At 42.7% G+C, this 23,604-nt stretch overlaps 1 protein-coding gene across 2 annotated transcripts in view; it reads left to right on the top strand.

Annotated features, from left to right (window-relative positions):
* LOC140196469 (dnaJ homolog subfamily C member 5-like) overlaps positions 1-23,604 on the top strand; it is a 166,147-nt gene that overhangs the window by 140,645 nt on the left and 1,898 nt on the right. For both annotated transcript variants that reach the window (XM_072255863.1, XM_072255779.1), the window contains 3 exons: positions 6,048-6,182; positions 16,245-16,458; positions 18,875-19,049. In XM_072255863.1, coding sequence (XP_072111964.1) covers positions 6,076-6,182; positions 16,245-16,458; positions 18,875-19,049 — 496 coding nt within the window. In that variant the 5' untranslated portion in view covers positions 6,048-6,075. The remainder of the gene's footprint in view (positions 1-6,047; positions 6,183-16,244; positions 16,459-18,874; positions 19,050-23,604) is intronic.

Genomic DNA, 23,604 nt, shown 5'->3' with positions numbered 1-23,604 from the left:
CCTGCGCATGCCCAGTAGGAGGAGATTCACCCAAATACCCATTTTAATGTGGACGGAGGCATTTTCAAAAACGCCTGGTGTGGACACCTATCGTTTTTACGGGAAACCGGCGTTTTCAAAATTATCTGGTCTAGTGTGAACGTAGCCTTTAAACAATCACTCAGTCAGCTCCTCCTAGACCCTGCATAACATCCTCAAATTTGTGCCTGATCCAGTTCAAAATAAAGTTCCAAATTCAAAGCAAATTTATTATCAAAGTACGCATACCATATACAACCTTGAGATTCCTTCCCTGCAGGTACTTACAGTAAAATAAAGAAGTACGATTGAATCCATGAAAAAAAAACATACATAACAGGCTGTGTAGTCAGTTCAGCATTGAGTCTGGTGTTTATCAGGCAGCAACCATTCCTGAACCTGGTGACATGGGACCCAAGATCATAAGATCATAAGATATAGGAGCAGAAGAAGGCCATTTGGCCCATCGAGTCTGCTCTGCCATTCAATCATGGGCTGATCCAATTCTTCCAGACATTCCCACTCCACTCCCCTGCCTTCACTCCATACCCTTTGATGCCCTGGCTAATCAAGAACCTATCTATCTGTGCCTTAAATGCACCCAATGACTTGGCCTCCACGGCTGCTCGTGGCAACAAATTCCACAGATTTACCACCCTCTGACTAAAGTAATTTCTCTGCATCTCAGTTCTAAAAGGACATCCTTCAATCCTGAAGTCATGCCTTCTCGTCCTAGTCTCCCCGACCATGGGAAATAACTTTGCCATATCTAATCTATTCAGGCCTTTTAACATTCAGAATGTTTCTATGAGATCCCCCCCTCATTCTCCTGAACTCCAGGGTATACAGCCCAAGAGCTGCCAGATGTTCCTCATACGGTAACCCTTTCATTCCTGGAATCATTCTCATGAATCTTCTCTGAACCCTCTCCAATATCAGTATATCCTTTCTAAAATAAGGAGCCCTAAACTGCTCACCATACTCCAAGTGTGGACTCACAAGTGCATTACAGGACCTTAACATCACACCCCTGCTCTTATATTCTATACCTCTAGAAATGATTGCCAACATTACATTCGTCTTCTTCACCAATGACTCAACCTGGAGGTTAACCTTCTGGGTATCCTGCACAAGGACTCCCAAGTCCCTTTGCATCTCTGGATTTTTAATTCTCTCCTTATCTGAATAGTAGTCTGCCCATTTATTTCTTCCACCAAAGTGCATGACCATACACTTGCCAACTTCGTAATTCATTTGCCACTTCTTTGCCCATTCCCCTAAACTACCTAAGTCTCTCTGCAGGCTCTCTGTTTCCTCAACACTACCCACTCCTCCACCTATCTTTGTATCATCAGCAAATTTAGCCACAAATCCATTAATCCAATAGTCCAAATCATTGATGTACTGTACATCGTAAAAAGCAGCGGTCCCAACACCAACCCCTGTGGAACTCCACTGGTAACTGGCGGCCAGCCAGAATAGGATCCCTTTATTCCCACTCTCTGTTTTCTGCCGATCAGCCAATGCTCCACCCACACTAGTAACTTCCTTGTAATTCCATGGGCTCTTATCTTGCTAAGCAGCCTCATGTGCAGCACCTTGTTAAAGGCCTTCTGAAAATCTAAGTACACCACATCTACTGCATATCTTTTGTTTACTCTGCTTGTAATTTCCTCAAAAAATTGCAGTAGGTTAGTCAGGCAGGATTTTTCTTTCAGAAAACCATGCTAGCTTTGGCCTATCTTGTCATGTGCTTCCAGGTATTCCATAATCTCATCCCTAACAATGGATTCCAACAACTTCCCAACCACTGATGTCAGGCTAACAGGTCTATAGTTTCCTTTCTGCTGCCTCCCACCCTTCTTAAATAGTGGAGTAATATTTGCAATTTTTCCAGTCATCTGGTACAATGCCAGAATCTATCAATTCAAGAAAGATCATTGTTAATGTCTCCGCAATCTCTTCAGCTACGTCTTCAGAACCCGAGGGTGCATTCCATCAAGTCCACGAGATTTATCCACCCTCAGACCATTAAGCTTCTTGAACACCTTCTCAGTCGTAATTTTCACTGCACAAACTTGACTTCCCTGACACTCATGAATGTCCGATATACTGCAGACATCTTCCACTGTGAAGACTGATGCAAAATACGCATTTAGTTCCTCTGTCATCTCTGCGTCTCTCACTACCATTTCTCCAGCATCATCTTCTATTGGTCCTATATCTACCCTCAACTCTCTTTTACCCTTTATATTTTTAAAACAGCTTTTAGTATCTTCTTTGATATTAGTCACAAGCTTCCTTTCATAATTCATCTTTTCCTTCCTAATGGCCTTCTCAGTTTCCTTCTGCAAGTTTTTAAAAGCTTCCCAATCCTCTATCTTCCTACTAGCTTTGGCTTCCTTGTACGCCCTCTCTTTTGCTTTTGCTTTTACTTTGGCTCTGACTTCACTTCTCAGCCACGGTAGTGTTCTTGTTCCATTCAAAAATTTCTTCTTATTTGGAATATATCTGTCTTGCACTTCCCTCATTTTTCACAGAAACTCCCGCCATTGCTGCTCTGCTGTCCTTCCTGCTAGTGTCTCTTTCCAGTCAACCTTGGCCAGTTCCCCTCTCATACTATTGTAATTTCCACTGTAATATTGACACATTGGAATTTAGTTTCTCCTTCTCAAATTTCTCAATGATATTGTGATCACTATTCCCCTTAGGGAATATTCTCCTTAACCTTAAACTCTCTTATCACCTCCGGATCATTGCACAACACTCAATCCAGCACGGCCGATCCCCTAGTGGGCTCAACAACAAGCTGTTCTAAAACGCCATCCCTTAGACATTCTACAAGTTCTCTCTCGAGGTCCAGTACTGGGTTGGTCTTCACAATCCACTTTCATTTTAAAATCTCTCACGATTATCATGACTTGCCCTTCTGACACTCTTTTTCTATCTCCTGCTGTAAGTTGTAATCCACATCCCAGCTGCTGTTTGGAGGCCTGTATACAATTGTCATTAGGTCCTTTTACCTTGCCATTTCTTAACTCAACCCATAGAGACTCTACGCCTTACAATCATATGACATCCCATATTAATGATTTATATTATTTCTTATACACAGGGCCACACCACCTCCTCTGCCTACTAACCTACTTTCTGATACACCGTAGATATTTGGCAACGGCAGCCATCTTTTAGCCAAGTTTCAGAGATGGCCACAACGTCATATTTGCCAATCTGTAGCTGAATTTCAAGGTCGTCCATTTTATTTCTTATGCTGCATGCATTCAAATACAACACCTCCAGTCCAGTATTTGTTGCTTTTTGTTTTAACTGCACCACGCCTCTATTGCCCTGTAACTCATCCCACTGGCTGTGATTATGCCTCATCTCCTGCTGTCCTTTCTATCATCTCTGCTACACACTATCTTTGATTTATTTCTATTTTCTCCTTCCTCAGCCCTATCTCTGGTTCCCATCCCCCTGCCAAATTCATTTAAACCCTCCCAAACAGCTCTATAAACCTGCCTGCTAGGATATTGGACCCCTTTGGGTTCAGGTGTAACCTGTCCCTTTTATAGAGGTCGTATTTCCCCCAGAAGATGCCCCAATGATCCAGGAACCTGAAGCCCTGCCCCCTACATCAATCTCTCAGCCACACATTAATATGCCTGATTATGCTATTCTTGTGCTCGTTAGCATGTGGCACAGGCAGCAATCCTGAGATTACTACCCTGGAGGTCCTGCTTTTCAACTTCCTACCCAACTCCCCGAATTCTCTTTTCGGGACCTCCTCCCTGTTTCTACCTATGTCACTGGTACCAACGTGTACCAAGACTTCTGGCTGTTCACCCTCTCCCTTCAAATTACTTTCCACCAGATCTGAGTCATCCCGTACCCTGGCACCTGGGAGGCAACACATCATGCGGGTATCTCCATCAGGCTGACTGAACCTCCTGTCTGTTCCCCGCACTATGGAATTCCCTATGACAACTGCATTACTCATCTTCCTCTTTCTTTTCTGCACCATGGAACCAGGCTCAGTGACAGAGACCCGATCGTCATGGACATCCTCTGTCAGGTCACCCCCCCTCTACAGCATCCAAAACGAGATAACGATTACTGAGGGGGATGACCACAGGGGTGCTCTCTACTATCTGAGCTCCTCCCACCCCTTCCCTGACAGTCACCCACTTATCTAACTCCTGCAGCCTCGGGGTGACTAACTCCTTGTAGAGACTCTTGTGTCTCCTACCGGATGGTTGAAGTGAGAAGAGAGGGAGACAGATCAATTTCAGGCACAAATGGGGTATCTTTGCTGGCATGAGTAGTAGCTCTGAACACCAGGTCATTTCCCATTCTCAGGCCTCAATGGTCACCTACCTACAGGAAAGATGTAAATGAGATTGAAAGAGTAGAGAGAAAATTTATAAGGATGTTGCCAGATTTGGAGGAGCTGAATTATAAGGAAAGATTGAATAGGTTAGGAATCTATTCTTGAAACGTAGGAGATTGAGAGGAAATCTGATAGAGCTATACAAAATTATGAGGGGTATAGATAGAGTAAATGCATGCAGGCCTTTTCCACTAAGGTTGGGTGGGACTACAACTAGAAGTCATGGGTTAAAGGTGAAAAGTGAAAAGCTTAAGGGGAACATGAGGCAAACCTCTTCACTCGGAAGGTTGAGAGAGTGTGGAATGAGCTGTCAGTGCAAGTGGTGCATGCCAGCTCAATGTCAATGTTTAAGAGAAGTGTGGATAGGTACGTGGATGGTAGGGTAATGGAGGGCTATGGTCCCAGTGCAGGTTGATGGGAGTAGGCAGTTTAAATGGCTTGGCAGGCACAAGATGGCTCAAAAGGCCTGTTTCTGTGCTGTACTTTTCTATAACTCTGTGCCTCTGTGACATTCATCAGTGATATTAAACCTGATTCTGATTCTATTCCAGCTGTCACATAATATGTGGAAATGTGTTTTTTTGTCTATTAGAATATATTTGCCTGTAAGTTCTATTTTCAGTCAGCATCGAAACATAGAAAACCTACAGCACAATACAGGCCCTTCAGCCCACAATGCTGTGCTGAACATGTACTTACTTCAGAAATTACCTAGGCTTAACCATAGCCCTCTATTTTTCTAAGCTCCATGTACCTATCCAGGAGTCTCTTAAAAGACCCCATCGTATCCACCTCCACCACCATCGCCGGCAGCCTATTCCATGCACTCACCAATCTCTGTGTAAAAATTTACCTCTGATATCCCCTCTGTACCTGCTTCCAAGCACCTTAAAACTGTGCCCTCTCGTGATAGCCATTTCGGCCCTGGGGAAAAGCCTTTGACTATCCATATGATCAATGCCTCTAATGTAGCATGCCGCACACTACAGTGAAAGTCTCTGCAAGTTCAATTTCCATTGATCTAAATAGAAATTTGGAAGTGGAGCACCATGTACTGCTCTTTCCCGAAGGGTCCCAGGGATGAGGATATCAGCCCAGCAGTTGGCCAAAGGGGATTCCCAAGAGAGATTGTTCAGTTGAAAAGCAGCAATTAAATTCTAACATTCACAGCTACCTGAAGACCCTACAGTTGGAGACTAGAGCCATTGCCACAAAACAACTTTCGCAGTGGTGCTAATGTCACGGGAAAGGAAAGCGTGCACACCTGGGCACTCTGGAGCAGCTGCTCCTGCTCCTGTACAACAGCAGGCCAGGGAACATACTTACATGTTTGTGAACAAATGTGATGTGTATTTTTGTTGTGTGTTTGTAGATACCATGGTAATTGAGAATATCTCCTCTCAAACACATTTCCCGATTTACAAATGGAAAGTATTTCATAACACAAATTAGTTCTGTGATTAGTATTCTGATTGGATAAAAAGAAAGACATTTGGTTGTAAAAACCTCCACCTACATACCTTAACAAGACAACCTCGAAACCAATTGGTAAACTCATCTTTTATTTTAGTAAGTTATGAAGCTTTATCTTATTTGCTTTTTCTGCCTTATAAAGTTTAGTTCCATTTTGTTTTTACAGGCACTTGATAAAAGCACCTTAATTTACAATGGCTGATCAAAGACAGCGTGCACTTTCTACCTCAGGAGAAGGACTATACCAAATTCTAGGTTTAGAGAAAGGAGCTAAACATGAGGAAATAAAAAAATCCTACAGGTACGCAACATAGTGCAAATTATCCAGCAAGATACTATGCAGGTGTTCTAATTGCCTTAGTTAGTATTGCCTTCGTTAGAACATCAGGATAAAAATAATTCTTTCAGAAGCCAAGGGTAAATCAAAATAAATGGAGAAGAGAATAATTTGTGTTCAAGTATTACTTCCACACAGACTACTATTGGAGAAGCACATATGTAGCACAGGTGAAACATCAATATTTTTTGTTTAAGATACTTTGGAGTTTAAATTTGAGTCATCAGCGGCAGCAGAAGACAGGCAGAGCACCACCAAATGCAGTGAGTTTTTTCTCCTTGCATGGGGGTTTTTCTTATTTTTTAAACCATAAAAGAGAGATAGGGTCTAGTGGAGTGGCCATCATCGGAGACGGGGCTAGATTCAGAATGGGAACATAGAGAGTTCAAGAGGCTTCCTCGAGAAGAGGTAGGTAAGAAGGATAGGTTTTTCCTTTCATTATTGTTGATTTGGTCTTGTTTGCCCATAGTACAGTGCAGGCAGGGCAGCAGATGTGGCAGTGGAATGCTCCTGTAGGAGGTGGGAATTAATGAAATCTGATGGTCTCCCTGACAACCACACCTGTCAGAAGTACAGCCACCTCCAGCTCATGAAAATCTGCATTAAGGAGCTGGAGCTGGAGTTGGATGAACTAAGGATTATCTGGGAGGCAGAGCAATTGTTAGGTAAGACTTTTGAGCAGATGGTTACACCCAGAATGCAGAATTCAGGGAGTGAATGGGTGAACACCGAGAGGTAAAGGGAGAAGGAAGTCAGTGCAGTCTCCCTGTGGCCATTCCCCTCAGCAACAGGTACACCTCTTGGATACTGCTGTGGGGGAAGACCTATCTGGGCAAAGCAGCAGCAGCAGCCAGACCAATAGCACTGTGGTTGGGTCTAAGCCTCAGAGGGATAGGGTGAAGTCAGGCAGAGCAATAGTCATAGGGGACTCAATAGTTAGGGGGACATTTAGGAGATTCTGCGACAGCAGAAGATAGATAGATAGATAGACATACCTTGTTGATCCCAAGGGAAATTGGGTTTTGTTACAGTTGCACCAACCAAGAATAGAGTATAGATATAGCAATATAAAACCATAAATAATTAAATAATAATATATAAATTATGCCAGATGGAAATAAGTTCAGGATCAGCCTATTGGCTCAGGGTGTCTGACCCTCCAAGGGAGGTGTTGTAAAGTCTGATAGCCACAGGCAGGAATGACTTCCTGTGACGCTCTGTGTTGCATCTCGGTGGAATGAGTCTCTGGCTGAATGTACTCCTGTGCCCAACCAGTACATTATGTAGTGGATGGGAGACAATGTCCAAGATGGCATGCAACTTGGACAGCATCCTCTTTTCAGACACCACCATCAGAGGGTCCAGTTCCATCCCCACAACATCACTGGCCTTACAATTGAGTTTGTTGATTCTGTTGGTGTCTGCTACCCTCAGCCTGCTGCCTGGTCTCCAGAGACTCCAGGATGGTGTGTTGCTTCCCGGGTGCTAGGGTCCAGGATGTCCCTGAGCAGTTGCAGAATATCCTTGAGGGTGAGCAGCCAGAAGTCGTGGTACATATTGGTGCCAATGACGTAGTCACGAGAGGGTAGAGATCCTGCGAAAGTTAGAAAGGAGACTGAAGAGCAGGGCCTCCAAGGTGGTAACCTCCCGATTACTCCTGGTGCAACAAGCTAGGGAAGGTCAGAACAGGAAGATACCCGCAGACGAATGAGTGGCTGAGGAGATGGTGCAGGGGGCAGGGTTTCATGTTCTTGGATCATTGGAACCTTTTCCGGGGAAGGGGTGACCTGTACAAGTGGGACAGGTTGCACCTGAACTGGAGGGGAACTGATATCCTGTGAGGGAGGTTTGCTAATGTTATTTGGAGGGTTTGAACTAGATTTGCAGGGGACCGGGAACCAAAGTGAAGAGACAGAGGATGGGCCTGTTGACGCACAAGTAGTGACAGCTTTGAGGGAGTTTGTGAGGAAGGATAGGCAGATGATAGAGCAAAGATGCACTCACCCAGATGGTTTGAGGTGTTTCTATTTTAATGCAAGGAGTATCATAAACAAGGCAGATGAACTTAGGGGGAGGGGAGGGAGGGAGGGAATGTCGACTCAGACCATGAGATGCCTGTGTTGGGCATCGTGTTGGGTGTGTGGCCAAGTGGTTAAGGCGTTCGTCTAGTGACCTGAAGGTTGCTAGTTTGAGCCTCAGGTGTGGCAGCATGTTTGTGTCCTTGAGCAAGGTACTTAACCACACATTGCTCTAGTGTCTGTGCAAGGAATGGCGCCCCACACAGACTTCCAATCTGCACCTTGTAAGGCATGATGAACTTAGAGCGTAGGTCAATACATGGAATTATGACATTGTGGCCATTACAGAGGCTTGGATGTCTCGGGCAGGAGTGGCTGCTGAGTGTGCCAGGCTTTAGATGTTTCAGAAAGGACAAGGAGGGAGGCAGAAGAGGTGGGGGCATGGCATTGCTAATCAAGGATAGTGTCACAGCTGCTGAAAAGGAGGAAGTCATGGAGGGATTGCCTACTGAGTCAGAAACAGGAAAGGGGCAATAACTTTATTAGGTGCTTTTTATAGACCTCCCCAATAGTAACAGAGACATCGAGGAGCAGTTTGGAGGCAGATTCTGGAACAGTGCAATAATAATAGGTTTGGTATGATGAGTGATTTTAACTATCCTAATATTGACTGGCATCTTCTTACAGGAAGGGGTTTGGATGGGATGGAGTTTGTTAGGTGTGTTCAGGAAGGTTTCCTGACACAATATGTAGATAAGCCAACTAGAGAAGAGACTGTACTTGATCTGGTATTGGGAAATGAACCTGGTCATGTGTCAGATCTCTCAGTGGGACAGCACTTTGGAGGTAGTGATCATAATTCTATCTCCTTTACCAGAGTGCTGGAAAGGGATAGGAGCAGACAATTTGGAAAAACATTTAATTGGGGTAAGGGGAAATATACTGCTATTAGGCAGGAACTTGGGAGCATAAATTGGGAGCAGCTGTTCTCAGGGAAAAGCATGGCAGAAATGTGGCAAATGTTCAGTGAACATTTGCATGGAGTTCTGCATAGGTATGTTCCATAGAGCCAGGGAAAGAATGGTAGGGTTAAAGAACCATAGTGTACAAATAATGTGGAAAATCTAGTTAAGAAGAAAAGAAAAACTTACGAAAAGTTCAAGAAACTCGGTACTGTTAGAGCTCTAGAAAATTACAAGGTTGCCAGGAAGGAGCTGAAGAATGAAATTAGGAGCAAGGAGGGGCAATGAGAAGGCCTTGGTGAGCAGGATTAAGGAAATCCCCAAGGCATTCTACAAGTATATGAAGAGTAAGAGGATGAGCCATGTGAGAATAGGACCTATCAGGTGCGATAGTGGAAACATGGGCATGGAGTCAGAGGAGGTAGTGGAGGTACTTAATGAATACTTTGCTTCAGTATTCACCAGGGGAAAAGACCTTGGCAATTGTGGGGATGACTTACAGTGGACTGAAACGCTTGAGCATATAGACATTAAGAAAGAGGATGTGCTGGAGCTTTCGAAGAGCGCTAAGTTAGATAAGTCACCGGGACTGGACGAGATATACCCCAGGCTACCGTGGGAAGCAAGGGAGGAGATTATTGAGCCTCCGGTCAATGATTTTTGCATCATCAATAGGGACGGGAGAAGTACCAGAGGATTGGAGGGTTCTAAATATTGTTCCTTTGTTCAAGAAAGATAAGCCAGGAAATTATGGACAAGTGATTCTAACTTCAGTGGTGGGCAAGTTGTTGGAGAAGATCCTGAGAGGCAGGATTTATGAACATTTGGAGGGATATAATCTGATTAGGGATAGTCAGCATGGCTTTTCAAGGGCAGGTCATGCCTTATGAACCTGATTAAATACTTTGAGGATGTAACAAAACATATTGATGAAGGTAGGGCAGTGGATGTAGTGTATATGGATTTCAGGAAGGCATTTGATAGGGTTCACCATGCAAGGCTCATTCAGAAAGTAAGTAGGCATGGGATCCAAGGAGATCTTGCTTTGTGGATCCAGAAATGGCTTGCTCACAGAAGGCAAAGGGTGGTTGTAGATGGTTAATATTCTGCATGGAGGTCAATGACCAGTGGTGTTCTGCAGGGATCTGTTCTGGGACCCCTCCTCTTTCTGATTTTTATAACTGACCTGGATGTGGAAGTAGGAGGGTGGGTTAGTAAGTTTGCTTATGACACAAAGGTTGGGGCTGTTGTGAATAGTCTGGAGCATTGTCAGAGGTTGCAGCAGGACATAGATAGGATGCAGAACTGGGCTGAGAAGTGGCAGATGGAGTTCAACCCAGATAAGTGTGAAGTGGTTCATTTTGGTAGGTCAAATTTGAACACAGAATATAACATTAATGGTAAGACTCTTGGCAGTGTGGAGGATCAGAGGGATATTGGGGTCCATGTCCGAAAGACACTCAAAGCTGCTGCGCAGGTTGACAGTGTTGTTAAGAAGGTGTATGGCCTTAATCGACCATGGGATTGAGTTCAAGAGCCATGAGGTAATGTTACAGGTATATAAGACCTTGGTCAGATGCCACTTGGAGTACTGTGTTCAGTTCTGGTCACCTCACTACAGGAAGGATGTGGTTACTATAAAGAGAGAGCAGAGGAGATTTTCAAGGATGTTGCCTGGATTGGAGAGCATGCCTTATGAGAATAGGTGTAGTGAACTTGGCCTTTTCTCCTTGGAGCAACAGAGGATGAGAGGTGACCTGTTAGAGGTGTACAAGATGATGAGAGGCATTGATCATGTGGATAGCCAGAGGCCTTTTCCCAGGCTGAAATGGCTAACACAAGACGGCATGGTTTTAAGGTGCTTGGAAGTAGGTACAGGGGGGATGTCAGAGTTAAGTTTTTCACACTGCCAGCGATGGTGGTAGGGGCGTATACAATAGGGTCTTTTAAGATACTCTCCTAGTTAGGTACATGGAGCTTAGAAAAATAGAGGGCTTTGCGGTAGGGAAATTCTAGGCAGTTTCTAGAGTTGGTTACATGATCGGTACAATGTTGTGGGCTGAAGGGCCTGTAATGTGCTGTGGATTTCTATGTTCTATGTTCTAATCAAAATATCAGCATATGCTGATAAAAATCCAAAATGCATTTATAAATCCTTTTCTCCAATGAATGACACCCCACCATCACTACCCTCTGTTTTCCATGGCCAAGCCAATTTTGAATTCAATCTACCAAAGCTCCATGGGCCCCTTGTGCTTTAATCCTCTGAATCAGACTACCATGGGAGACCTTCTCAAAAGCTTTACAAAGTGTTTGTTTTTAACATGCACTACCCTACCCTCTTCAATTATCTTTGTCACCTCCTCAAAAAGCTCAGTCAAGTGTGTAAGACAATTCCATACTTTCTCTAATAGGTCTATGCTTCACCAGATGGAAGTGGCCAGTTCTCTGTGAATTTGCTATTACGACAATAGATGTAATTTTATGTGCTGTAATTTGTTAATGGTTGTCAGACACAACAAACATTGGTGGATTAGATGTTGTCATCCGTGCTTGGCTGGAGGATATGGGTTTTGTGGCAGGGTCCTGGCATTATTGTGCAACCAGGTGCTTTCTTTGCTCATAACTTTAAAGTTTCTAGGGGGTTAGACAGACAACACAAAGGTATTAAAATCCCTTGTCATCATTTGAAAAAGTTAAATCCTTCTAAATCTAGTGCTGCCCTTGCAAGCAAGAAATATGAATTGGAAGACAGAACAAACCAATTATGTAAACCTAAGTTGCTGTAAAATATGAAAGAGAGATAACTAAGTACAGAAAATTCTACAGAAAGTCAAGTGACTTTCCTAGAAAGTAACTGAGATTGACACTTAATAAATATTGAGAAGACAGGAGCATGACAAAGGATGCCAAACATTGGACTCAGCCCAAGAGAAGACTGCAATGGCAATCATTACCTAAATGCAGCCACATGCACTTAGAAATGCATGTTTCTAACAATAATGGAGACAAAAATATATATTAAAAATTTAAGCACTTGTTAATCAGTGGAACACCTTTGCATGGAGAAAGCTGATAGATCCTGGAATCTATGTTGATACTTTGTTGTGGATATTCATTTATTTTAAAACTTTTGACAGCTTATTTGCTTTTACTGTTTCATAAACGTAATGATGTAAATAAGACTTTGTGTCATTAATAGATCTTATTGTCTTTTTAATACTTCCTATTTAATATCATGTATCAAATACCTTAAAATTTTCCTTAATTGAACTATCAATCTGAATGAGTTATGTGTCTGTTATAGGAATATAGAAAACATGACTTGAATTGAAAACTGGAGTTTACTTAACTAATTAATGAGGTGGATTACTAATGCAACATGACTTTCAAATAACTTAGGGAGTAGCATTGCCAGTGGAATACGTGATTACCCACTCAAGAAAAATTGATCTTACTTGACAACGGAAGAAATAGTTATAAATATTAATTTCCTCTTGTCATCTATAGATTTTTTTTCATCTGCGAGATTACTTCAACTCGATGTTAAAACTCCTGATATTGATTCTGTGTAATTAATTATTTTATAATTTAGTGCCTTACATCTTTGGACTATGTTTCATCAAACACACTTGCAGTACTATTCTCTCATCCTCCGCCATTCCTTTTGATCATATGAAAAGCTTTTGATTACAGAATTCTGCATGACCATGGACACTGCCATTGGATCATTAACCAGAAAAGCATAATTCAAACAAGGACATGTGGGCATTCTGAATCATTCCTATCCTTTTTATTTTTTGCATGATTCTCTATTCAAAAGTCCAGGCAACAGGATAAACTTATCTATTCAGAAAGTATAACTTTAAAGCAACAGAAGGGCCATTATATGGCTGATAGGACTTATAGGACATGCCCTCTTCTCATTGTTACAGTCAGGAAGGAGGTACAGAAGGCTGGAAGTACACATTCAGCGATTCATCAACAGCTTCCTCCACTCTACCATCCAATTTCTAAATGGCCATTGAACCCATGAACACTACATTACTACTCTTTTATTTCTGTTTTTACATTACTTATTTTAACAAATAATTAATATACATATATATACTTACTGTAATTCAGTTTTTTTAAATTTATCATGTATTGCATTGTACTGCTGCCATGAAGTTAACAAATTTCACAACACATGCCAGTGATATTAAACCTGATTCTGATTCTCACTGTTCTATAGACCATTAATAAATGGGATGGATATTGAACAGCATATTAGTTTGGAAATTGAATGAGGAAATGGGATAAAGGGGAGCTTTAACTCTCCAAATAGCAAATGCATAATGGGCAAACTGGAGGAAGTGTTTCTGAATTGTGTTCAAGGGATCTTTATGGTTGCTCCCACAAGGAAGGCAGCACAACTGATTTTTATTCTAGGAAATAATGCTACACCAAATCCAGGTATATCTAGGATACAGTGAGCATGATATCATAAGATTTGGAATAGCTCTGATATAAGATATGGACCACTTCAAGGTAAAATCAGACAACTGGAGAAGGGCCAATTTCACTGGGATGAGGACAGAACTGGTGAAGGAACCAGAGTTTAACAGACACAAATAGAATTGAACAAAGGGAGGACCTTAAGGTGGGGTTTAAGTACAGTACCATAAGAGAGAAGGTTAGGGAAATGAAAGCCTAGTGTCTATGTATCTATATAAATGGCCATAAGTATAGAGTGTCAAATACAACATAGAAAAAAAACACATGAAAGTTGCCAAGTTACTAACAGAAAGTTCAAAGAGAAAAAGAAATGAAAAGGGAAACTAAGTTGGAAAATAAAAAAAAACATAGACATATGAACAAGGAAAATTGTTGCAGAAGGGGAGGTGAGGCAGATCGGAAGCTCACAATGAAATTCACTCATGAAAGAGATGGTATGGCTGAGATACTGAATGAGCACTATTCACCAGTCTTGACCAGGAAAACACTGCTAGGAGTCTCAGGAAAGGAAGATGTAGTTGTACTTCAGGATAGGGTGGAAATTGATAGAGAAGGTATCTGAATGGCTTGCTGCTCTTCAAGTGGATAAATCATGTGGTCCAGAAAAGATTCATTCTAGGTTGCTGAGGGAAGTAAAGGAAGAAGAGACAGACGTTCTGGTCAGAATCTTTTAAACATCCTTTGGGAAATTGCACATGATACATCCTCATTCAAAAGTGCTTGCAGGGTTCCAAATCTGTGAATGACATAAAATGTGCAGACATAGTAAACAGTGAGGAAGGCAGCACGAACACGAGAAAATATGCAGAAGTTGGAAATCCAAGCAACACACACAAAATGCTGGAGGAACTCAGCAAGCCAGGCAGCATACATGGAAAAGAGTAAAAGATTCGGGCCAAGAATCTTTATCAAGTCCTGATGAAGGATCTCAACCTGAAACGTCAACTGTACTCTTTTCCATGGATGCTGCCTGGCCTGCTGAGTTCCTCCAGCATTTTGTTTGTGGTGTTGTCAGGAGTCCATAGATTCCTAATGTTAGATGAGGTGGTGAAGAAAGCATACAGACGCTGGCCTTTGGAGCAGCGTAGTTGTCTTAGTCTGTTACTAAGAGTGTTCCTCTGTTCAGCCAAGGTGGCATGTAGAGGGTGAGAAACATTGTCCAGAATTCCCAGGATTTTCCATTGGGTCCTTTGTTCTACCACAGCCTCCAGTGTGTCCAGTTTGACTCCTATAACAGAGCCAGCCTTTCTAACCAGTTTAATTCCTTCTGCACAGTAGCTTCAACATTCAAGAAGCTCAACACCATTCAAAACCTACAGCCCACTAACACCACACTGACTGTCACTCCTTCCACAATGGTAGCATAATGGTTAGCATAACGCTATATCAGCGCCAGTGACCCAGGTTCCATTCCACCACTGTCTGTAAGAGATTTATACATTCGCTCTGTAAACTTGTGGGATTTTGCCACGTAGTCTGGTTTCCTCCCTCATACCAAAGACATACGGGTTAGTGGGTTAATTGGTCACAGGGGGGTAATTAGGTGGCACAGGCTCATTGAGTCAGAAGAGCCTGATGCCATGGTGTATCTCTAAATGAGCTGTGGTACTGTGACAGCAATATGTTAAAATCTACATAACACATCAGGTAGTCACTTGATCTGCTCAAATAACACATCCCAAATCTGCGATCTGCACCACTAAGTAAGGCAAAGGCAGCAGACCTCTTGGATCACCACTCCCTCCTGGTTTCCTTTCAAGGAATGAACCATCTGGATTTGGAAATAAATCACTATCCTACCATCGTCAGTCTTGAAAGGACTGCAGCAGTTCAAAAAGGCAGCTCACCAAGCACCATTTCCAAGCCTTGCCAAAGGTGCCAGATCCCAAATAAATAAATAAGTAGCATTTTTTTAAAAGAGGAGTGGTTGGAGTTTTGGATGCCAAAGGACATGTTGAGTTGATAGCACAGTGTTTAGCGTGATGTTATCACAGCTAATAGGAACTTCAGAGTTCAATCCCGGCATCCTCTGTACGGAGTTTGTATGTCCTCCCTGTGGAATGTATGGGTTTCCTCCCACAGTCCAAAGATGCTCTGGTTAGTAGACTATTTGGTCATGGTAAATTGTCCCATGATTAGATTTAGGTTAAATCGGGGGGGGGGGGGGTATTGCTGGCACGCAGCTCAAAGGGCTAAAAAGACCTATTCTGTGCTGTATTGCTAAATAAGATCAATAAAAGTAAAATAAGATATTGGGAAGGGCCAAATGGAGATCATTATTTTCTCCAGAGAATGAAAAGGAAGGGATTTCATACTTGTATATAGTCGAAGAACAGCGAACAACAAAGATCTAGTCATTTATGGTTTCCTTGATTTTATAGAACATTGAAAAATGTACAAAGTTACAGAGCCAATTGAATGAATTAAACAGATAAAGTAAGTGGTGATCTCTCTACTTTTAAGATGCATTCAAAGCTTTAGTCATTGATTGGTGATTCAGTCAAAAACAAACGTCTCCTGCTCCTTTTACTTTTGTTGTTAATCCACAGAAAACTTGCCTTGAAACACCACCCAGACAAAAATCTAGACAACCCAGATGCATCTGAGAAGTTCAAAGAGATCAACAACGCTCATTCAATATTGACGGATATTTCAAAACGGAACATTTATGACAAATACGGCTCCCTCGGTCTCTACATTGCTGAACAGTTCGGTGAAGAGAACGTGAACACATATTTCATGCTTTGTAGCCCATGGGCAAAGGTAATTTTCTTTCCCTCTTGGCTTTGAGGCATAACAATATTTTCTGGCCCTGCTTTAGTCTGAAAATACGCAATCTATTGACACTTAGAAGATCAGAATACAGGAAGAGGGAAGCTAATTTTTAATGATGATGATTCAGCTCCAACAGCTTATCAGCACTTCTAACATATTAAAACGTCTCAGAGTGCTTCATGGAATCATTATTAGACAAGTCTGATGTTAATCTGATTTTAGAAGCCTGACAGAAACCTTGGTGAGCAAAGTAAGTTTTAAGGTGTTTGCAATCATCTTAGTGGTTAGTGATGACGGCACCAACCAGTTAGACGGATCCTGCTTTGATATTGGGGAATCAAGAAACTGGAAGTTCATGCAGAACCAGGCAAAGTGGGTAGCCACCAGCAGGTGGGGTAACCAACTCCACAATTTCTTAAAAAAAGGGTCACAGCTTAGCGGAAGGAATTGATTGGGCTGTAATTAGGCTGAATCATACCTAGATTTTAAGAGTGGTTCCGAGAACTGCCAGTGGGATCCTGTATGGGGGTCAGTGAGTTACTGTTTGCCTGATGTCTGTACCCATGAGTGAGAACACAGAGGTCAGTAACACACTGGTGGGCTGAAGCAACTGACCTCCCACTCCGCTGCTCACCTCACCTCATATTTTACACCAGCATGAGTGGTAACGTTCCATGCATTTGAACTGGATTTGCTGTCCTGGATTTAAAAGGTAAGTGCTTTGTTTAGTTTTGTCTTAATTAATATTTGGGTTGCAAGCATAGTAGTATATCGGTTAGCATAACGCACCAGTGACCCAAGTTCAATTCAGCCGCTGCTTGTAAGGAACTCATATGTTCACCTTGCAACCATGTATGTTTCTTCCAGGTACTCCGATTTCCTCCCACCTTCTGAAGATGTACGGGTTGACAGGTGAATTGGTCACAGGGTGTACTTGGGTGACGCGGGCTCGTTGGGCCGGAAGGGCCTGCTACTGTGATGCATCCCTCGATAAATTTATTTTTTAATATTAAGTTTTTAAAATTAATTTAGTTATTTAATAATGTTTCAAATAAATCAATTATTCAAATTACTTATTATTACACATTTTTTTTAGTGACAGTGCAGTGTAGGCCCTTCTGGCCTTTTGAGCTATGCTGCCCCAGCAACCCTGACAGCCCCAGTTAACCCTAACCTAACCACGAGATAATTTACAATGACCAATTAACCTAGCCGGTAGGTCTTTGGATTGTGGGAGGAAAGCAGAGCTCCTGGGGAAAACCCACGCATTCTACGGGAGGACATACAGAACAGCGCCAGAATCGAACTTTGAACTCCGGACTGCCGCAAGCTGAAATAGCGCTAACTACCAATTCAGCTGCCTCTAAATGTCTCGGTTAAACAGATCTTTGACAGGGCTGAGCAGTCAAAAGACCACCAGGACATTACCAGTAGGAGGCCTCAGTATCTGCCACCTGAGACTTAGGGACCTCTTGTACACACACTGCTCCGGCTCTGGAGTCAGCAGACCCAGCAGGGCTCAGAGCTCGGCTGCATCCATGGAGCTACAAACGTTTAGTGTTTGGGTGAGAATGTGAGAAGCAGGTCTGGCTGAGCAACATCAGCCCATCGTCACTTCTGACAGATTCATATGTACAGTACGTTGAAACATAAATGAAATATATTGCTTTGTGTTAACAACCAACACACCCAAGTATATGCTGGGGGCAACCCACACGTGTCACCACACATACAGATACCAGCACAGTGTGCCTGTAATCTTCAGCAGAACAGCACAAACAGCAGCAATAACAACAACAAATCAAAACAAAGCAAGCAGGACAACAACAGCAGAACAGGGCTCTTTCCCCTCCTCCCAGTCACACACACAGACACAGGCCCCCAACCCCAGGTCCGGCCACCTCCAGGCTACCCGTCCTTGGCCCTGGACTCCCAGACTTGAGGACACGGGGCTTCCAACTTTGGACTTTGCCACCCAGGGCCCACATATCACGAGTTTGACGTTAGGCCCTAGACCCCAGGGTTCACCGAGTAATGGTTTGACCTTTGGGTCTAGACTTCGGGACCTCCAACCCCAGTGACCTGGAGGATCACTGACCTTGTGACTGCTTCTGGGGCTCGCTGACTTTGGTCTTTGACCTTCAGTCTTCTACCGCTCGATTCAATGAGCCCTCCAGACTTCGCTAAAGTCTGGGCATCGGCCCTAGGACTCACTGATCGTGGGTTTGACCTTCCGGCTTTAACATAATGCATTAACTCTGTTTCCCTCTCCGCAGGTGTACCTGACCTGCTGAATATTTACAGCATTTCCTATTTTTTATTTGCAGCAACTCCAGTAGTTTTTGATTTTGATTGTTTCTTCTGTTTAGTTACTTTGTCTGATTTCTGATTTGCATCGCACCAGGGTCTTTTCGTATTCTGCGGAGTGATCACTTGCTTTTACTGCTGCTGCCTCTGTTGCTGCTGCTGTAACTGTTGCTTTGGGAAATGCAAACCTAAGTCTCCGGGAGGCGAAGAGTATGAAAGTTACGTATCACCAGAAGATCTGGAAGAACAAATCCGCATGGACAAAGAGAACGGTAAGCTCTGTAGGCAAGGTGCATTTTGACAGGAAGTTGTCAGGTCGGCTGTATGACCAGAAACCACTGACTCCAAAGTTTCTGAGTGCCCCAGGACAAAAGAAAAAATTGAGGTGAACACCTGGTATCCAGTCCCCTGTCTTGACATGAAATAGAGTCATATCGCATAGATGCAGACCCTTCAGTGCAATGACTCTATGCTAACCACTGTGCCCACCTACCTAGTCACAATTTCCTGCATTCGGCACATATCTCTCTGAGCCCTGTCCCCCCATGTACCAGTCCAAGTGCTTCTAATTGATACAATTGTACCTGCATTCGACAGGAAGTTGTCATCCCTGTAGTCAAGCTCCACCATTACTTGTCCAGTCATAACCAGCCTTCTTCTCCTGCCCTACACTATCACCTCTGGAGCTGACCAACAACCAAAGCACATCCGTTTCCTTACACTCCTGCAGTACCTTGGCAACGTTCATAAGAACATAAGAAATGGGAGCAGGAGTAGGCCATCTGGCCCACAGAGCATGTTCTGCCATTTAATAAGTTCATGGCTGATCTGGCCATGGACGCATCTCTACCTACCTGCTTTTCCCTACAGCCCTTAATTCCCATACTATACAAAAATCTATCCAACCTCATCTTAAATATACTTACTGAGGGAGTCTCCACTGCGTCATTGGGAGAGAATTCCACAGATTCACCACTCTTTGGGAAAAGCAGTTCCTCCTCATCTCTGTCCTAAACTTACTTCCCCATATCTTGAGGCTATGTCCCCTAGTTCTAGTCTCACCTACCAACGGAAGCAACTTTCCTGCCTCTATCTTATCTATCCCTTTCATATTCTCTAAAGACATTGCCAAAATTCACCACCAAGCTCCCCCTCACCCCTTACTTCCCCACCACGGCCTCTGCATTTTAAAACAGCTTGTCCTACACCAGACATACACATGGCCTTATATTCTGACCTGGACACCACTACTTATAATTCGGTATATTATCCACTTCTGCCCGTCATGTGCTAATCTCAGCATGTCCGAAAAATCTAGACTCCAAGGGCTCCTTGGTCATCTTCATCTTTCTGCCTCGGCCTACCACAATTCATCCAAAATTCTCTATCCTGTTGTGGAAAATCTGCCTCATCCATCTGGCCTAGTCCTTGTTAACTTACACACTGCCACCTCTGTGACTAGGCCTAAGTCATCACTTCTCCAAACCATCCGTCCAACCCCCTCTGTATCTACACACCCTACACCCGCATTAGAGGCTTTGTCCTGGTCCCATGTTCCAAACATTTTCACCCGAAGCGTCACCACCTCCCTCCCTCCCTAATTTTAAGATTAGCCTTAAAATCCATTGGTTTGACCAGTAATTTTGCCACCTCGCTGAATATTTCCCTCTTTAATTAAATGCTAGTCTGTAATATTTTCCGTTCTATAAACACAAGCTATTGTTCAGAGAAATGAAACACTGCACTGAGAATGGCATGTGGGAATTTTGAGCATGTGGGATCTCTTCAGCAGTGGCTGTCATTTTTAGAAGCTAGGCTTTGCTACTTGATTTAGCTTCCATTTACATTTGGCATTGGAATGACTCTGAAAAGCTTTCTGTTCCCCAAGAAAAAAACCAACAGTGCCAGGCTTGGAAGTGTGAATGGTAACATCAAATCTCCAGAGATGTGTACAGTATCCTCTAGGGGTGCATACAGTGTGCTATGACAGCCCTCTGCTTAAGTTACCGGACTTGTATCCAGAGACCCATGCCATTAAGCTGGGGACATGTTTAAAGCCCTTTTAAAATCAAGTAATTTAATCAATCTGCAATAAAAGGCTTGGGCAGGACTGTGATGCAGCTACAAGAACTGCTGTCTGTAGTTCTGGTGAGCAAGGTTTGCTCCGAACCTCTGATCCTCTCTATGTGAGATTTCAAAGCCAAAATTGAGTTTATTGTTATATGCACAAGTACACGTACGGACAGGTGCAATGAAAAACTTAGATGCAGCAGCATCACAGACACAGAGCATTATATGAACAGCATTCTCAAGAAAAATGTACATTAAGCATAAATTATAAAGAATGTTTACAAGAAGGAGCAAAATTAGAACAGAAAAAATGTCAATTCTATTGTAAAATTATCTATTGGTAATAGTATTGCTAAACAATAGCAATTAGGGTTGATTTAAGAACTAAATAGTTGAAGGAAAGTGGCTATTCTTGAACCTGGTGGTGTGGGACTTCAGGCTTCTGTGCCTCCTGTCCGATGGTAGCTGCAAGAAGGTGGCTGCCCCACATGGTGGGTATCCTTGGTGATGGATACTGCCTGTTTGAGGCAGTGTCTTCTGCTGGTTCTACTGATGTGCCTGTAATGATTTTGGGCTGAGTCCACTACTCTAATTTGCATGTTCTCCCTGTGACTGTGTGGGTTTCCTCCTGGAATTCGAGTTTCGTAACACATCCCAAAGATGTGGTTTGGTGGTAAATTATCTTCTGTAAATTGCCATTAACGTGGATAGGTGGTGGAATTATTGGCAATGGCAGTCGAGAATAGGTGACAGGAAAAACTAGAGAGTGAATAGGATTACTCTGTGAGACTTGATAGACGGAATGACTTCCCTCTCTGTTGCCTGGAAATATGCTCTTCTTTCATAAACACAAAATTCATAACCTGTCAGTAAAAACATTTCAGGTTTCCTAACGTCAATAGTTGTCCCACTATAAACTAAGTCATTCACAGACAACTTCCATTCATTGAGAAGAGTGAGAGCCTCCATACTGACAGAATGCCTAAGAGATCAGAATAAGGCAGGAAATCTGCCAGCGTGTGAATCCAATGTGACTGTAACTGTCCTTTCAATTCAGGGCTAAACAGAGATGAGGAATAAATGTTGGCCTTTTCCAGTGACCTTCGGGTCCTGTGAGTGAATAGGACAATACTTCATGTGGGGCAAACATTACCTTCTCGGCAACTGGCCACGTTCTAGTCTTGGGAAGATCAGACCCAAAGAAATTAAATAGGAATAGAGTAGCTGGTGAGATCAATTGGTTGTTTCTGTGGCTTTCCAGTAGATACACAAGCAGTAAGACAACTGGAAAGATTCCATTCGTATTCTGTTTGAAAAAATGGTAGTTTCTAAAGCTCATGAGAAAGTAAGAGTAAGACACAATTAAATACTTGTTCCATTTTAAGAAAATGTCCTGATGTGGATGTTGTGAAGCAACATGACACACATGGGGAAGGCAGTAGAAACAACTGACTGGTGAAGAAAATGTTGAAAAATTCATCTTTGAAACTTACTTTTAATAGTACTTTACCATCATAGAGTGAACTCACTGGGAAGGGGTAATTCTTTAAAACACACTGGAGACTGAATTTTCAAAGTTCCCATTGTGACTTACTGGAGAAAATTCCCCAGCATAAATGACTGGTATGGATGTGTTGTCACAATATTTGCAGCAACGTGTTGCTTTATAAAAGCTTTTGAAATATCTCAGCCAGCCTGTCACACTGCTTTTCTATTTTTAAATGTTGGAAACAGATGACTATTCCATGGCTAGTCTAAATTCTATCAGCACTTCAAGGGTCAGAGAGCAGAACAACCTATACAAGTTTAAGCAAGAAGACAGAGCTCTGCTCTCCCCTAATCAATAGTAATTAGATTAACTGGTGTGATTATGACTATATTGCTGACACTTCTTTTATAATTGCCCCTGATCTTGCTGTTCTCATTGTATAGAAATGGGCTATAAGTAGGGCGCAGATTGCAGAGGTTTGTTTTGTTCATTTTTCATTCAAATACTTCTGTCAACACTTCATGTCCTGTAGTTTGCTGGGGAATGCCAATAGTTCCATGCCAAACTGTTAACATTTAACCCACCGTAAGTGCCAAGAAGGTCTGGGCTCCCATTGAATCCCAAACTTGTTGGCCACGCATTCTATTGACAGTTTGACATCTCTACTCTACAGGGGGTCCAGCCTTACTGAATCCTCCAGCACTTAGACTGCTGAGCTTGTAAAAGATTAATCAGCGTAGATATGAGGAGTCCATTCATTTGGACAAAGAGGAAGCCCTGAAAGGCAGAAGGGGAAGCATTCATTTACAACTTCTGAGCTATTTGAGCTTATTAATGTTTTTAACTCTTTGTTAGTGATTTTATCTTTAACAGTTTTACAATGTTTCTAGTTGTGCATGCATTCAAATTCCTTGACAACATTTACAACTGGCAAAGACTGAGTATATGAATAAGCACGTCAAAAATTTTCTTCAGCCAAATTAGGTACTGGTTTGTTCTGGCTGACCTGAGAGGCATCATGCTTGGCCCAGGATCAGGATGGTATTTACCAGTAGTCAACATTGAAGGATCTGCAAAAATACTTGTATTTCTCCATATTGATGGTGAGCCCCTGTTGTCAGTAAGCCCTGGCCATTATTTTTGAGTTATGTATTTTCCTAGACTGAGAAAAAGGACTTGACTAAAGTAGAATTTCAGTGGATCTGGGAACCTCTGTTTCAGATGCTTATTCTTCTTGTGTGAGTCTAAGCAACGTATTTCCAACAGAT

Source organism: Mobula birostris, chromosome 1 (genome assembly GCF_030028105.1).
Source record: "Mobula birostris isolate sMobBir1 chromosome 1, sMobBir1.hap1, whole genome shotgun sequence".
Classification (NCBI taxonomy): Eukaryota; Metazoa; Chordata; class Chondrichthyes; order Myliobatiformes; family Myliobatidae; genus Mobula; species Mobula birostris.
The sequence above is the reverse complement of the archived record's forward strand: the minus strand, read 5'-3'. Positions and strand labels throughout refer to the sequence as shown.